This window comes from Ursus maritimus, unplaced genomic scaffold (assembly GCF_017311325.1).
Source record: "Ursus maritimus isolate PB19 unplaced genomic scaffold, ASM1731132v1 scaffold_5, whole genome shotgun sequence".
NCBI lineage: Eukaryota > Metazoa > Chordata > Mammalia > Carnivora > Ursidae > Ursus > Ursus maritimus.
This window is the reverse complement of record NW_024426663.1, coordinates 9,463,754-9,482,392: the sequence shown is the minus strand read 5'-3', so window position 1 is coordinate 9,482,392 and position 18,639 is coordinate 9,463,754. Positions and strand designations below refer to the sequence as shown.

Here is an 18,639-nt window from a genome sequence, read left to right as displayed (position 1 = left end):
AAACTTATTCGCATAATGGAGTCAACCTTGCCTCTGAAGGTTAGCATAGCCAGGGAGTTTCTATCTACCCAGGATCTGAATGGACAAATGAAGAATATCTAGTACAACTTATATCCTCTGGGTCTTTTTGAATTTGCAAAAAACAAGGGTTACCATAAGAATACAAGATTCGGGGGGCCTGGGTGGCTCAGTCGGTTAAGTGTTCGACTCTTGGTTTCAACTCAGGTCATGATCTTGGAATTATGGAATCAAGCCCCACATCAGGCTCAGTGCTCAGCACAGACTCTGCTGGGGATTCTCTCCCTCTCCCTTTGCCCCTCCCTCCCTCCCTCCCTCCCTCACTTTCTCTCTCTCTCTAATAAATAAATAAAATCTTTTTTAAAAAAAGAATATAGGATCAATTAAATTTCATAGCAAAAAGCCCTGGGTGTTAATTCAATTTATTAAAATTTGACAGAGTAGATAACATTTTAGCTACTGAAAAATGATGAACAAATTATAACCCTTGCATTCCCCAAAAAGTCAGTCTGATGTAGTAATTGATACTATAAAAATTAAAACCTGACAAATAAAAAATTTATATGCTCTAAGTATTGTAGTAATAAAAATAAACAAAAGGAAATTAAGAATAAATGCCAAAAAATGAATTGGAAATGTCAGAATGTAACAGATTAATATGAAAAAGAATGGATAGAAATCATAGATTAAGGACAGTAATAAATGAAATTTAAATGCTACATCAGAACTACAGAATATATTTCAGTTTGAAGTAACCAGAATTCTGTCACAAAAATTGCATCCTAGAAAATGTCATATTTAGCAAAAACAAAAGGACCAATATTTTATATTTTATAGTTAGTTATTATGACCTCCTCTTAATACCAGTGATTCTATCTTAAAAACTCAGACAAAAGGTAAAATACTTTTTATTACAGCAATTAATTGCTCTTATAAAACTGAAATTGGAAACGACCAGATTGGTAACAAAATGGAGATAATAGGAAATACAATCTACGAAAAGAAAACGGCATGGCTACAGATAATTTTTCAAGAAAGAAATGTTTTTCACATTAGTCCCAGGGACCCCATGAACAATTCAGTATTACTCAAGATCCTCAGAATTATTTCAATAAAGAAATCCTGTAAGTTTGTTTGTTCATTAACTTTCTGAAACAGTTCCTTCCTCCCTTCTGCCCTCTTTCATGTGGCGGGCCCTTCTGTGCATTATAGAGTGTCCCTCTCCTTATTCAACAAATATCTACTATCTACCCTATGCCAGATAATATGCTAAACAATGGTGCAAGCTTGTGCTGAAACTTTTTTAAGTAACATATTTTAATATCCTACAGAGCTTTATGAGTCATTGCCTTTCTGACCTTTTCCAATAACCCAAATAACTGACGGTAATGACATTGTGGGTGGTCAGTGGATCTGTGCCAAGTATTCCCTTGGCCAAGGATGGAATGAAAGGGAACAGGATGATTAGACTTTAGAGCTGGAAGAGACAACTGCTTCTCAACCAAATCCTATAAAAGCTAAAATTCAGAAGCCCTCTGTGAGCAACAAAAGTGAATTAAAACAGACCATGGCATGGATAAAAACAAGGCTCTGGCCACCTCATTGTTAATACCATTAAATGGATTAAGATGCCACCAAGCAAATACTTTTAATTGGAAAATACAGCTTGGAGAAAAGTACCTAAGGGTAGGACTCTTCCATTAGTCCGATACGCTCAGTTAAGTCCAGAGAGAGGCATTAGATTAAGAAACATAAGACATAAAACAAAACTATCAGTATTGTTATTGGCACACATACCTGAATCAATTAGATAACAAACTGGTTTTTGAAACAGTTGCACGACCAAATGAACCACCAGCCTCTTCTCCGAGAGATTATGACTGAATGAGTATGAAAATAACCCTTAGTTCCCAAATTTCTACAGGTAAGAAACAGGCTGATACAGATTCTAACCATCCAAGGAGTATATTCTCCATTTGCCCTCTACAAATATAGCCAAAGACAATAAAAAGGACCAACAGAGAACACTGAGCCCCTCCCAAGAAGCAGGTTTACTCGAGCAAAACCTTCCCAGTGGGATTTCAAGATTTCTCTGAACTAGCAGTAGTGACTGCTATGTATTTTCCCCTTTCCAACCAGTATGATTATTGTGACAAATACATTTCTTATGTGCTTGGAGTATTAAAGGAAAAAAAAACAGAGAATGCTAGTGTTAATGGAAATATAAAGAGAGTCAAGATTCAAAATGTATCATGGACAAAAATGGAAAACTATAATATTTTTAAAAAATAGAAACTTTTTAGGATCTAGGACTAGGTAAAGAATTCTTAGACTTCACAATAAAAATATAATCCACAAAAGGAACAACTGATAAACTGAACTTCATTAAAATTAAAAACTTTTGCTCTTATGAAAAACCCTGTTAAAAGTATGAAAAGATAAGCTATACATTGGATGAAAATATTTGTAAATCACCTATCTGACAAAGATCTAGGACTCAGAACACATAAGCAATTTCAAAATTCAACCATAAAAATTAAACAATTCAGTTAGAAAATGGGCAAAAAAACATGAACAAACATTACATGAAGGGTAGAGATGGCAAATGAGCACAAGCAAAGATGCTCACCATCATAGACCATTAGGAAAACGCAAGTTAAAGCCACAGTGAGATTTCATTGCAACCTATCAGAATGGCTAAAATAAAAAATATGACAGCACCAAATGACAGCAAGGAATGGATCACTCTTACTTTGCAGGTGGGCTATAAAATGGTACAGTCCCTCTGGAAAATAGTTTAACAGTTCTCAAAAAAATAAACATAAAACTGTCACATGACCCAGCTATTTTACTCCTGGGCATCTATCCTACAGAAATGAGAATTATGTTCACACAAAAATCTGTACAAATGTTTATAACTATTTGTAACAGCCAAAAAAACGAACCAGCTCTGATGTCCTTTAGGAGGGGAATGGTTGAACAAACCATCCATGAAATATTCATACCACGAACTACTTAGTAATTGCAATAAAAAGGAATGAACAATTGATAACCACCACTGAGTTTTTAGAGAATTATCCTGAGTGAAAAAAGCCAATTCTGAAATGTTAAATACTGTATAATTACCAAAATATAGTAAAATCTTTAAACACAACAATGGTAGCATGAGGTATTTTACAATAGAAAACTTTTTAAATATGAATATTCAACTTTATGAGAATGGTTAAAATTTAAATGGAATGTTATGTAAGAATAAGAATGCTCAAAGTGTGCAAACCATTTAAAATATTATATTAACTGTGTAAGAAATGGGCACACTAAAAACACTAAGTCCCAAAGTTGTTTTCCTTGAGAAAAAAACAATGAATTGGTTTTTTTCTCTTCCTATTTCTTAGTATTGTCCAAATCGTCTGCAATGATCCACAGAATGTCTCTAACCAGAAAAATGTATTAATAAAAACACAACGAAAGAGAGCCAATTAAATAGGTTATCTATAAAATGAACATAAAATCATAAATAACTTGCAACTCTGTTTTAACATATAACGATGTCCAATATATATTCTTAAAGAAGAAGTGGACATCTAGAAATTCAAAATGTTGTTTCCTTTAAATGTGCATTCGAATGATATGTGTAAAGGTGATGTAAGATGTATGAATATGTATGAACGTTAGTAAGAGTGTGTGGACGAGTGTGCACTGAACATGTAATGACTACAATGTAAATGTGTGTATTATATGTGACTGTGAATACATGTATAAATGTATATATACATTAAGAAAGCTGAACAATATTAGCAGTGGGTAATCTAAGTTGTGTTATAAAAATGTATTTCCTTCCTTTTTTGTTCCATTTATTCCATTTTTTCCCTTTTATTCCATTTCTTTTTGGTTTTGGTTTTTTTTTTTATCTTTTGAATGGCTTGCAAAGGATGTATCATGTTTAAAATTAGATTAAAAAACTGAAGATATTTAAATAGGCACTCTATTTAAAAGGTAATATTTTAGTATACTATTTTGAGTGGATCCATTTAAACTGAGCTACACCAAACAAATTTATCTTCTTATCTCCTAAGAATATAATCCTGGAAACATAGCTAATTAAAACCCTCTCTACTATATTATTTTGGAAGTGTTCAGCCAGACTTTGGAGATACATCAATATCAAGTGACACCTACCAAAGAAAAAAAATATGTACAATTTTGAAAGATTTTTAGTTGTTCATATGATTTTGTAACTACCATTGCCCATAACTAAACAAACCAAGAAAGGCAATTTTTTTGTTTCCTTCTTTTGAGAGAGAGTGGAGACAACAAGCAGGGGGAGCTTCAGAAGGAGAGGGAGAAGCAGGCTCCCCACTGAGCAGAGAGCCTGATGCGGGGCTCAATCCCAGGACTCTGGGATCATGACCTGAGCCAAAGGTAGACACTTAACCAACTAAGCCACCCAGGTGCCCCAAGAAAGGTAGTTTTTTACATTAGTATAGCTGTTACTTAATTATCATGAACATCTTTATTATTCATTGCTACTATTTAATGAGCATTCACCATGCACCAGGCCTTGCCTTATCACTGTAAATGTACAGTCTCCTATGAAGTAGGGGCTATTATGGTCATCATAATTTATAGTAAACCTTATCCAGGGCCACAGAGCTCTATTACACAGTGTCTGAGCAAAAATTTAAATTCAATTTTGTCTGACCCTAATATCCCTGCTATATTGCTGCATACCTTCACTCAATGTAATGTGCTAATAGTATTAAAATAAAGGGAAAAAATACATTAAAACACACAGGGGCTCATTGTGCATGTTTTAAGAACAGTGACTTAGAAAATAGAATTTCCTCATTTCTTTCTTGCCACAAACCACATTTTTACCAACCTTTCTGAGGAAGCAACAAAAGCATTGCTTAATTTTTACCTCCCATACATTGTACCAGTAAGACACAACTATGCCTATGGTCAACTTGAATGCCTTATCAGAGCATTTCCTTTTGTTTTATACATGAAAACAGATAAGGGTAATAACTACTAAGAGTCTATCAAGAAATAATCCTGCCATCTTAGCATCACCTTAGAAGGATGGTAGCTACATGGGGAAATCAACAGTTTAGCAAGTAATTAAGACAAAAACCAAAAGCAGAATATCAAAGCATTGTGTTACTATTTCTGAATATGGTTCTCGTTTTAGCTTCCTTTTTCGCACTGCAAATTTTTCAGATCCCAAATCTTACCCATAAAGATCATCTATGCTTTGCCTCTAACACAATTCCTCCCAATTCAGTGGCCAAGAAAAAAAAAAAAATGCCCCATTACTCTTTAGGTCAAGTTTACGGTAAATGTGAACAGGGCATCCCAAACTGCCTCTATCTGACATTACTGCCTTCTGTGGAAGGGAAGTCATTAGACTCCTAATATGCCTCCAATAAGGTTCCATTCATTCATTAATATATCTGACAACCCAACAAACCTTTCTAGAACACATACTATCCATCACATGCTGTTCTAACGCTGGCCATAATGAACATTCTAAATTCAACAAGGGCTTTCAAAATGACATAAAATAGCATAGAACAGGTATTCCCAAGGCCTGTTCACCAAAACACTTATCTGGGGGGAAAAACATAGAGTGAGCAGTAGAGGCAGAGTAAAGGGGACAAGCAGTGGAGTCCTTTGGTACCTATCACATCCTCTAATTAAAGACTCAAAACTGCATTAACTTTTACAGGGATGCAACAGAGACACCCCTTAACTTTGATTTTCCCAAACTCATTAAACCATGGAACATATTTTTAAGATACTCTTAATATCTTCAGAAACTGTGCGTGCAGATCATACTCTGGGAAATGCTGGGACATTATATTCTTTTGCTCAAGGGCATGCATTTTTACATCTCTATCTATCTACAAATTATAGCTGTAAGCAGAAATGAGTTTGTGCTAACAACTCATTGACATATGCTTTCCTACTTAATTTTCTCTGTTCGTTTCCTCTATTTCAGAAGCTTGGTCATTTGAATTTCAACAAAACTGGCTACATTAAAGTATCTAGTATTTCACGACAGTTGTGAAACTTCCATTTTAAAGGAATTTATAAAGCAATAATCCTGAAATGAAAAGAAACCTCTGTGCCCACAGCTGAAACTGCACAAAATAATTAAGCACCAAACTGGACGTATGTTTCCCTAAATGGACTGATAAGATAACCTGGGTAGTTTTAAAAAATATCAATTCCTGAGTCCTACTCCAGACTTGCTGAATCAGGATCCCCAAGGGGCAATAAGTGACTTTAGCAAGCATCCAGGATAACTCATATAATCTAGGAAGTTTGGGGAAGACTGAAGTGCCTTGGATATTACAAATTGTGCTAGTTTCATCTGGAGCACTGACTACCCCTAAAAGTTAGTTCTAGCTCTTTTACTGTATATATTGAATTTAAAAATCTTTTGAATCATTTGTTTTATTACATCATTACATCTTCTAAGATATCATCTTTCCTTTTTATTCATTTGTTTAAACTGAAATACAAGAAAAATAAAACTGATTCTTTATAAGGAAGAAGGCATATCAAGAAAGAAGAACACTCAGAAGCCCAGCGAAATTAAAAGTATACTGTATTGGGGCGCCTGGGTGGCACAGAGGTTAAGCGTCTGCCTTCGGCTCAGGGCGTGATCCCGGCGTTATGGGATCGAGCCCCACATCAGGCTCCTCCGCTATGAGCCTGCTTCTTCCTCTCCCACTCCCCCTGCTTGTGTTCCCTCTCTCGCTGGCTGTCTCTAACTCTGTCAAATAAATAAATAAAATCTTTAAAAAAATGATAATAATAATAATAATAATAAAAGTATACTATATTAAATTAGCAATTGTGAAGCTGTAAGATCCTTGGCCCTATGCCTTCTTCAATCTAGACAAGTATTCTGTATTAAAAAAATCCTTATGAATACGTAATAAAAGACAAAACAGTAACTAAAACTAAATCACACATTGAGTCCCACGCTAATCATTTTCCTAGTTCAACATTTTGAATAGTCACTTTGCATAACTAATGTCTTTTGGTACAGAATTCTTCCCGAAATACCAATCTAAAACATTAGAAATACAGTGCTGAAGTAAATGTTAAATGTTGAGAGCTACCTTTCCCTGAGAAAGAAATGGAAAAGAGAAACATGAAAATAATACGACTTAAGAAAATAATCCAACTATTATTGGTCAATAAAGAAAAAGAGCTTCCTTGATTTAGTAATTACTTATCCATAATTCCTAAGTATTTACTAACGATCCCCCTCCCAAAGTCTCAAAGAGACAAAAAGATTATTTTCCTTAACACCATTAAATTAACACTCATCCAGAAGGAATTAAAAAATGCTTGGAGGAAAACAAAATGCTTTGTGGTAAAGATTTACTTATTATATTTTTACAATATTTGAAAGTTATATTAAAATATGCTATAACAAGTTAAAATATATCAAAAGTAAATGTCAAGTATTACTTGAAAATATTTTATGACACTGTTCTATTCTCAGGCTAACGTATATAAAAATTAGTCCTGAGAAGAATTTCTCTCAATTTTAATTCTTCCCTTTTTTTGTATCCAATAACAACCAAAACTTCCCTTTGATAAATATCTCCAAAGTTAGATAATAGCCATTAACCCTTAGGTCTTCATAAAGGTTTCCCTTAAAAAAATACTTTCTCAAACCTACTTTAATTTTTACAGAATAGAAAATTCAAGCTGTTTTCAAACACACTTTTCTACCTTCTGCTAACTCTTGACCTCCTTTTGTGTTTTTCTAACACCTGTGGAAATTATACATGCATATCATATGTCACATTTTGTTTTCCTGTAATTACCAACTATATTACGTTAATTTAATCTCCTCTTTTAGAGATGATTTCATCCAAACTGAGCCCTGACTTTTCTCAAGTTCAAAAAATAACAACAAAAAAGCACACCAAGGAAAATGCTAATTCTCTCAATGTCATTTTCAAATTAAATTACATGTATAATTTCAATTAATAAAGTGATTTTGTGGTGTGAGGCTCTTCAGGTTATTTATATTACCTAACAAGATCACCTATATTACCTAAATACGCCCTTGTTTCTAATTTATTTACAGAGAGTTTTCAACTCTCGTTTCTCTTCCCACTGATCTCCTGTTTTCTTGTATACTCTCCTTAGAGTTGGACAAATCCTTAAGATTTCTGGACTGTATAGTCCAAAATTTGCAAAAGTGGATTGACTTACTTGAACAGATAAGTTATTATGTTTTTAAGAAAGAAGAGATCATTATACCTGGCTATTTGAAATTGGGGAAAAATGGTTTAAGTTCATAAAAATAATTATGCAATATGTAAACACCAAAAAAGTAAATAAATTCATAAAAATACTGAAACTTTTCAATATAGCTAATAAACCTATGAGAAATAAACAAAAAATTTAAAAACATTAAACAAAGCATAAAAACTAGTATCAGTTTTAGCTGTTATTGACCTCTCTATGAAATCACTATGAAGTCACTTCACCTCTTGTCCTAAGGTTCTACACTGTAAAAGAAAGAATTTATGATTTCTAACATTCCTTCTGTTTCTAAAATGCCTGGGGCCCTTTCCTTTAGATATGTAATGTGGTTTCAGTCCTGAGTTTTGTGTCTGTTATATTGTAAACACCTACACATACACACACACATACCACAAAGGCACATTCCTATTAAAGAAAATTTTTAGGAGAAAAAATGCAAAATAGCAAAATTTAAAATAGCAACTAGGCATTTTCATATATTGACTGTGGGAGAGTAACTGGTACAACCCTTCCTAAAAGTCAGTGTGGCATTATCTATCAAAAATTAGAATGAGGAAGCCCTTCAAACCCAATATGAGCACTTCTAGGAACGAAGACTAAAGGGTAACTTGCAGACTAAAGGGTAACTTGCACACTTGAGTTTTGTGTCTGTTATATTGTAAACACCTACACATACACACACACATACCACAAAGGCACATTCCTATTAAAGAAAATTTTCAGGAGAAAAAATGCAAAAATTTAAAATAGCAACTAGGCATTTTCATATTTGACTGTGGGAGAGTAACTGGTACAACCCTTCCTAAAAGTCAGTGTGGCATTATCTATCAAAAATTAGAATGAGGAAGCCCTTCAAACCCAATATGAGCACTTCTAGGAACGAAGACTAAAGGGTAACTTGCACACTTATATAAACATGTATGTTCAAAGATACATATTACAACACCGGATAGATGTATCATATCATACAACACTAATTCCAAACCTGATTTCTTGATTTCCATTCCTAATGCTATTCTACATTCTAGTGAATGGCCCCAGTTGGTCAAGTATCAAGGAGTCATTATTCATTCCTCTTTCATAATCAATCTACCCCAGAGTCCTATATCTTTTTCCTTGAAAATACATTGAGAATCAGTCATTCCTTTAGATCTCTACTGATAGGAACGCAGTCCAACCACCTTTATCTCTCACCTGGATTCTAGTAAAAAACTCCTAGGTGATTTTCTCCCATTTACTCTTGAGAGTCCTTCAGAACAACAGAAGCCAAAATGATCATATCAGAACATAAGGTCATGCACTTCCCTTTGGAAAACTTTCTCTCGGGGCACTTGGATGGCTTGGTCAGTGAAGCATCTGCCTTCTCCCCGGGTCATGATTTTGGGGTCCTGGGATCAAGCCTTGTATAGTCGGGCTCCCTGCTCAGTTGGAGTCTGTTTCTCCCTCTACCTCTGCCCACCCTCCACCCTCGCTTGTGTGCTTCCTGCTCTCTCTTTAATAAACAAAATCTTCAAAAAAAAAAAAAAAAAAAGGAAAATTTCCTCATGACTTCGCATTACACTTAAAAGAAACTCTAAATGCCTCATGTTGGCATCTATCTGTCTCTCCAAGTTCATCTCATCATGAACTTGCTTTGATCATGCCGGCCAGAGTGACAATTCCTAAAACCTACCAACCTCTTTGCCCCTCCAAGGCCATTTATCATGTTCTTCCCCAGCCTGAAAAGTATCTTTCAAAGCTGGCTCCTCATTATTCAGTTATTGTCACAACAGCCTTCTTTTGCTCACATATTCTATTTCTTCCCTTCACACACTCACTTTAATCTTCAATTATTTATCAACTTTGCATTTCTTCCCACTACTACATAAAATCCTGATGGCATGAAACTGTTTCACTGCTATTATCGCAGCACCATGTACAGTCCATATCAATATTCATTGTATGAATGACAAAATATAAGGGCAACCTGAGTTTTTGTTTCCATTTGCCAATGATAACCTATTATTTAAATTATGAGTCTAATTTAGACTAAACACCTCACATATCAGCCAAGTCCTCTATCTAATTTACTTCACCTAAAATAATAAAAAAATATCAATAAGACACATCAAAAAGAACTTGGTGAAAACCTGCGTAGTGCACCATAATGTGACCTGGTTTTAGCAATCTTCTTGGCTTCATCTCTGACCCCCACCCACACACACACACCTTAATTTGTCACCATTTCCCCTTGGAAATTATACACTGTTCAGATTAGCTGCAATTCAAAGAGTGTCTGGCAGGAGTCGAAGCTAAGAAGATTGCTAAAGAGAAATCAGGCTTTGGTACTGGAACAGGTGTTATGTTTTAGTTTAGAGAGTCGGAGATTTTATCAAAGCTCGTATACTTTGAAAACAAGTAGGGCATCTGATCAACTGGAAGACTAAGGAATTTGATTTAGTACAAAGATAACCACATAAATGCTATAAATACAATATTTTTGCTATCACAGAATCAGTATCATGTTTCTTGTGTGACAGACTGAAGTTTAGATTTTACCTTACCGTTAAGATTTCAAAAGTATTATACTAAAGCCTAGTGTGCCTTGTACCTAAAACTACCTCCAGTGAAATTATGTGACATTGGCCTTACAGAATCTTGTCCAATCTTAGATAATATACTAGAATCTATATAAATGATCTTTCCACTGATAACATACTTTCCTTATCTCATTTATTCCAAACTCTACCACACTTTAAAAACACCCTCTATTGATCCTATATGCTTGCATATTCTATTTTTATTTCCAAAATGAAGACTGCTTACCTAATATGTATACTCCTAAAACCATGCTGCATAATTGCTAAAAATATTATTGTTAAATTGTTAAAAATATTTTCCTATTTGTTGTCATTCTATATATTTGGAAGTTGGTCTTAGGAATATTAACACTTTAATATTAATTTTCAATATTAAAACTCACAAATGTAACAACCTTAACATTTTAAAAATAATGCCTAAATTGCAGCAGGCCCCGATTCTCCTTTCTTCTTACCCTAAGCCATTTCTTCACTTACCTAACTCCTGAAAGTTAATTTTATAGCCCTCTGTTTCCCAATATCTGCTATTAAAAGTCCCAGGAAAGACAATAAAAATGTTGAAGTCTTCATTAGCACATCCCTCTGGCTCTAACATAATTGTTTTTCCACTGAAAATTATTATTTGGGAGAGGAAAAAAGTAGAAATTTCCTTTTGAGCCTTTGAATAATGTACTTTTTCAACTAACCAGAGCAACACGTTAGATAAATCATGAAGTCCTGAGTCTCTAAACTGCAGTTGTAAGTACAGCTAGCTTCTGTTCTTAGGAAAGGCTCCAGTTCTCCTATAAATTCCATCTCTCTTTATCTAAAGAATCAGGAATCCACATGTCCAGGGAGCAGAGCTGTAAGCACAGCAAATAAAATCACAAAGCAGGGGAAGGGGAGGCCTGGGTGGCTCAGTCGGTTAAGTGCCTGACTTCCACTCCCTGCATTGGGCTCCCTGCTCAGCAGGGAGTCTGCTTCTCCCTTTGACCCTCTGGAGAGCTCTCTCTCACTCTCTTTCTTTCAAATAAATAAATAATACATTAAAACACACACACACACACACACACACACGGGAAAACTATAGATCTTTGAACCCCAATGAGGTTACAAGTGCAATAGAAAATTGATCATTGCTTTTTGAGGAGGACTGTGTGTAATTTGGGAAATGAGTATCAGAGGATTAATAACATGTATAACTACTGAAGCAATGAATAATGCTATCTCTGTAATCTACTGCACACAATTCACATTAAAACAAAGCAGTAAACTGTGGAGGACACTAAGTCCTTACCCTGTTTACCTTGTACAAGTGAGTTGCAATATAGAATTAAAGGCCTTGTTTTATATTACTTCTTAAATTAAAACAAACAAAAAACAGAAACTTACCTTCAAAAAAGGACCCCATTTGGTATTTTCCACTAAAAAATTTTGGCATTGAAAAAACAAGGGCTCCCAGTCCTATCATAAAGGATGCAAATGCAAGCCATCTTGGTTTGTGTCCTCTTTCACCAAAGAACGACACAAATAAAGACAACAAACAGAAGGAGATATCGTAGCTTGATGATATCAGGCCCGTCAGAGAACTCTTCATTTCATAGCGCTTCTCAATAGTGGAAATGCTAATATTTACGAGGCCATTTACTACAATACCTAAAAGAGAGAAAAGAAAATATATGTGCATGATTTTTATTAACTTCACCATATGGATTATGATTTTTAACACAACGTCTAAAGTTTGGTTGTGACTAAAGTTTGACTGTTCATTTATTTTGCTACTTTTTCAATGTACCAATTTTAAAAGTCTCCAAGTTTAAAAGCTAGCAACTCAAACATGCTTCCTTAAAAATCAGTTTGCTTTTAAATGGTAGACTTGCGAATTTTCAGGTGTTAAATAAAATCGATGCTTACCACATACTAAACTGTAGCTAACTTCATTTTTCTCTATATGGCAAATAAAAAATCAGACTGATAAGTTCTTATGAAGCCAGTTCAAAGAGAGACTCCAAGAGTAGCATACTGTCAAGGACCTCACTCAGAAGAGTACAAGAAGTACAGGTGACTCCAGAGGTCTTGCCCACTTGCTTCCAGGTTGTTCAATTATTAAACGTATTTATATATAACTAGAAATCCTTGACTTAGTTTTACGAAAGGTGAAATTGGGCTCTCAAACCTCTTATCCTCTAACACTTTTACAGACATGAAAGTTATAATTTAAAAGGCCTTACAGCAAAAATAAACACATACTAAAGGTCATTTCAACTACTGGCATTCTAAATCATATGCAAAGTAAACAAAAAAATATACACTTCATCTGTTTATAAAACTATGAAGGAAGAATATAAGGTAAACAAAAAAAGAAAAGCTGGAAATCAATTGTGACTGACTTAACAAAAATGTTTTGTCCAGATACAGATTAAATTTACAGGAGTTTAAACATTAGTATAAATTGAAAATAAAAAGCATCTGCTCACATTACAGTTTTTAACGAATTACCCCCTTTACTTAAGAGGATACCATGAATTGTTTTCATTCATTAATTAACAGAGTATACACAAGCCATGATTTCTACAACCTCTTTAAATTTTGCTTTATCAAGACTGTAACTGAAAATATATTTCAAGAATATCGATATAACAAGGGGCGCCTGGGTGGCACAGCGGTTAAGCATCTGCCTTCGGCTCAGGGCGTGATCCCAGCGTTCTGGGATCGAGCCCCACATCAGGCTCCTCCGCTGGGAGCCTGCTTCTTCCTCTCCCACTCCCCCTGCTTGTGTTCCCTCTCTCGCTGGCTGTCTCTGTCACATAAATAAATAAATAAAATCTTTAAAAAAAAATATATCGATATAACAAGTTTTAAAAGTCCTAACATGATTTTACTTTTATGCCAGTTTAATAAGTCAAAAGCCAATTTACAATTCTTAAAATTTAAAGGTAAATGTCTAATGTATCTAGGAATGACATGCTTATGAGATAAATCCATCTGAGAATATGAAAACTTCCCCATCCAAAAATCAAATCCCTCCCCCGAAAAAAATCAACTTCCCAACACACTTGCCATACTGATTAAAAGTCAGTCATGAAAACTCATAGTCTTTATGGTAAAACTTCTCTGAGAAAATAAATTTATAAACTCTTGTGGAGGGATAGCACTTTAAGCCTATGAACACCACTCTGAATTCTATGCTACAGAAGTTCTAAGAACTCTGCTTTAAAAAAGGAAATTTCATGGGGCGCCTGGGTAGCGCAGTCGTTAAGCGTCTGCCTTCGGCTCAGGGCGTGATCCCGGCGTTCTGGGATCGAGCCCCACATCGGGCTCCTCCGCTATGAGCCTGCTTCTTCCTCTCCCACTCCCCCTGCTTGTGTTCCCTCTCTCGCTGGCTGTCTCTATCTCTGTCGAATAAATAAATAAAAAATCTTAATAAAATAAAATAAAAAATAAAAAAGGAAATCTCATGAAATATTGCATACTATATGTCTCTATTGTACATACATGAAAATAGGAGGCACATTAAGAGGTTAAGTGCTAAGAGGAACCCTGTTTATCTCTGACAAATTCTGGGTTAAGTAAACTAACCTGACAAGTTTTAGGTTTTGGTTTTTCCTGAACACTTCTTAATATACCATGGAAATGAACCTCCCAAGGATCATGTCTGAGAAAAGCAATAATTCAAATTTAAATGGTAATAATGCAAATTTAAACTGAAACAAGAATTTATTGGGTCACCTTCATCTAGGATTATGCTTCCTAAATTGGGTACCTCTGGGTAAAGATAGGCTAAACCTGACACTTCTTTCTAGGAGTGCCAATAATATTTGCTAATAATTTTAAACAATACTTTACATTAGACATATGTGTTCTGGAATACAGAAATCTCAGAATATGTTTTAAGATAAAACAAGAAATTTTAATTGTGTCCAACTTCTCTGAACTTTGCATTCCTCTGGCACTGAAATGTTTGATCACTGAGTTTGGACAACTAAGACCAAGACATTGAGAGAAGGGGAACTTGGGTGGGGACAAGAAAGGCGGAAACGGAAACAACTTTTTAGCACAAAACCACCTTTGGCAGAAGAGCTGCAACTGACCTACAATCACCGCGTACTCACTGAACACCTAATATGTGCAAAAGCCAGGGGCACCGAGCTCCTTTCAGACAGGGGAGCAGGAATAAGAAGAGAAAGAATCTATTTAGATTTACTCGTCTGTTAATCTTTTAAAAAGAGCAATTTCCAACTCCCCCCTTTCTCAAAACAATTGCTTGGATTATACTTCTTCCAATCAGCCCTGGATGGTCTCTTTACAAAATACTTTGAAACTAAGGCTCAACTGACCAACCAATATCTACATACCCTCGAATTCTCACTAACCTTCCGCATGTCCTTCAGGATGCTCCACCTTAATGCCCATTTCTCCTCAATGTGTCCGTCACCTTAGTGTAACTTCCCGTTTCTTTCACCCCCTGCATTAGGCAACAGAGCAACAGCTTTCACCTTCTCCAGGCTTGCTTTCCTGCGAGCCATTCTTCCTCTACTCTACCCCGCGCTCCTCCAAACCAGATTTAGACTGCAAACTCCTAAGGGTATAAATGTGGACTTTATCAGGGACTCCCAAGAGACCCTAAAAGAGATCCTGGAACAAAACAGATACTGCACAACTCCGCTGCGTTTCAAAAGCCTCACCCTTCAACAACGCCTCGAGCCTTTGCTAACATTCACTGGGCTCCACCTGGGCCGACACGCAACTTAAAACTAAATATACTCACAAAACAGGAACGCTGCTACTTAACCGATTCCGCAAGTTTCTCCTTTGAGAACTACCCCACCCTCACCAGCAAATTAATCCTTCCCTTCCAGAAACAATGTAAAAAAAAAAAAAAAATCCTTTAGTAAGAGGTTTAGCAAAATAAATGCTTCGGTAGCATAGAATGGATACCGCCAGTGTAAACTGTTCCCACAGGAAGCTTCCAGTAATTTCCACCTTCCTTCAAGGAATCGGCTAAACTGAGGTAGAACACAAAAGGAAAAAAAAAAAGCTCATATGGCAAGTTGTAAAAGTTGCTGCAAAGGAAAAGCTAAAAGGTGGATGCCTGAGCCTGCTGACGTCTGTGGGAGCGCTTGGAAGTCCCCGGCCCGGGCTGCCTCGCCCAGCGCGTCGACCACGCCGGCTCGGCGCGCACCTGCCCTCTCGTCCCCGCCAGCTCCGCGCACCCCTCCTCGCCCTCGCTGGGCCACTGCCCTCTCGAGCGGGCGCTGGCCATTACCTTGCGTGAGGGCCAAGAGGCAGTAGTAAAGCAGAAAGCCCTGGGGCGTGTTGCAGCGCTGGAGACTCTGCGGTTGTAAGTTCCCACACCCGCAGGGTCCCTCCTCAAACTCGGGCGGCTGCTCTGGAACGGACAGCTCTTGGGAGACCGTGGGATCCGCCGAAGGCCGGGGTGCCTCCGGGGACTTCTGGGCCTCCTGAGGCTGCGCATGCTGTCTCTGGGTATTGATGGACAAGTCAGAGACCTCGACGCGGGAGGGCAATGCAAACAAACGGTGCGGGGTATCTGGGCTGGAGGCGACGAAAGCCGGGTTCTCGATTCCTTGGTCGCCCTTCATGGTCAGGATGAGTTCTCTCAACTCCAGCGCGTTCCGCGGCAGAAAAACCCGGTTCCCGTCTGGCTCCTCCCCCTCGCAGGTGGCAGCGCCCCCGTGCGGGAGGACTTCCCGCCTCCGTGCCGTCGCTCCTGCAGTGCTTAGCCGCTGCGCCGCGCCGCGCCGCCGCCGTCGCGCAGCCGCCGGGACCCTCCTCCCCGAGCTCGCCGCCGCTTAGAGCGCGGAGCGCGGACGCCCAGCCGGCTGGCTGTGTGATTGGCGCTCAGCCGCGCCTCACCTGTTGCCGCAGGGGCCAACTGGAATGCGGGGCGCGGGCGTGAGGCCTGGAGGCGCCAGGTGACCCCGCGAAGCCCCTCAGCCCGCCGCGCTGCTTCCCAGAGCCCAGGGAATGGGAGTCTGGTGGCCATAAAGCTCCCTCTGGGTGCTGACAAGAAAGCCGTAAACACAGTCGCATCAGGAGATCATTCCAGAAAATATTCTGCCGGTTTTCGTCGTTTGCTGCCTACCAAACCGGACGAGGTCTGGGCTGCCAAGAATCAAGCAGCCACAAATACAATACTTTGGATTTTGAGCATCACGGTGAGATTTTTACCTGTCATCCTCCCTAGAAACAGAAATCCCCACCAGCCTCCTCCCCGTTACCACGGCCATTAAAACGTGACAACTTAACCACCTGTTTGGTTTGACAACCCCGAAACCGAAGAGACAGAAATTAGAAATCTTTAAAAGCCTATATACGATATTCTTTCCGCTGTATATTGCATAGCTAAGATCAGCACTGCTGATATTCATGCAATAATTTCTACTTGTGGAATAAATTTAAAAACACACACTTTGAAGAACCGAACAACATTATGCAATAGTTACAATTCATTCATTCGTTCATCAAAAAATGGTGGACAGGAAAGGCCTCACTGAGTTTGAGCAAAGATCTGAAGGAGGTAAGGGAGGGAGTCTCCTGTGCAGAATAGAATGGCTGGGGTGAATGAAATGGTTGGAGAACAATAGGAGTTGAAGGCAGGTGAAGGGGTGCTAATGGGGTAGGGAAGAAGTGATTGGGGCTAACGCTTAGAGGCCATTATAAAGGCTTTGGCTTCCATTGTGAGTGAAATAGGAAGGTTTGGAACCAAGGAGTGACAAGATCATGACAGGATTAGGTTTTCAAAGGATCCATGCTTTTCGCCTTCTGAAGATACACTAACGCATACTAAAATAATATATTTTAAATGAAGACATTTTTAAAACTATCAACATCTCAAGATGTTTATCTTTTCCCAAAGTAAATATGTATTGCGATAAGGAACATAATATAAATCACATATATTTTCTTTTTGGTGTGTAATCAGGGCTATATACACAAAGCTGTTATATTTCATAAGACTTCAGAGTATTAAGGAACCTACTTCCTCAAAGCTAATTATTGACTATAAAAAAAACTTCAAAACAATGTGTCTAGACTACCTTTAGCAAAGTTAATAGAGGTCTCAGATGTCTAGATACTATACCTGCTATATTATATTGTTTTCAATACACTAGTACTATTATTCATTTATAAGGGTCCTTTCATTAAAAGATCACTAAAAATTAATCATGTTCTGGAGAGAGTTTCCAAGTTTTGCTGTCTTCATTTAACACCTGGCTGATTGCCTGTCCAAGAAGCTGCTTCTAGACTCAGTTGCTAATACCTCCTGAATAGCAATGATTTGGTAGTATACAATGATCACATCCAAGCATAGACTTTATCCTAGAGAAGAGAATATGGTGATGGAAAATTTACCCCTCATCCTAAAACAAGATGTGTTTATTTCTTCTAAGTATAGTCACTAACCTCATTTAAAATGGTCTAGAAGAATGTTTTCAAGGACTGTTACTTCTTGAGATAAACTAGAATTCAGAAGCAAATACACAGTGCATGACACATGATAGCTACTATTTCGTGAAAATTTTGTTTCAATTATATCCGCTTTATTTACTGAGCTGAGTGATTGAGATCAAAAACATATATATTTTACTTTGAACAGACGTACATCCTGTTCCTTGTTCCCTGACAATCTAGACTGGCCAAGAACATAGGGAAAGAGTAGAAGTAGGAACTATCATTTTAAAAAATTTCTTCTATATATTATATTATTAATTATTACTAGAGCAGTAGCAATTATTATCTA

General features: G+C 37.1%; 1 protein-coding gene across 3 annotated transcripts in view; it reads right to left on the bottom strand.

The window, feature by feature from the left end:
- SLCO4C1 (solute carrier organic anion transporter family member 4C1) overlaps positions 1-16,622 on the bottom strand; it is a 63,451-nt gene extending 46,829 nt beyond the window's left edge. For all 3 annotated transcript variants that reach the window (XM_040622041.1, XM_008683851.2, XM_008683852.2), the window contains exons 1-2: positions 16,141-16,622; positions 12,267-12,530 (exon numbers count right to left, since the gene is read on the bottom strand). In XM_040622041.1, the coding sequence (XP_040477975.1) occupies positions 12,267-12,530; positions 16,141-16,477 (601 nt within the window). In that variant the 5' untranslated portion in view covers positions 16,478-16,622. The remainder of the gene's footprint in view (positions 1-12,266; positions 12,531-16,140) is intronic.
- Positions 16,623-18,639: the final 2,017 nt, after the last annotated feature.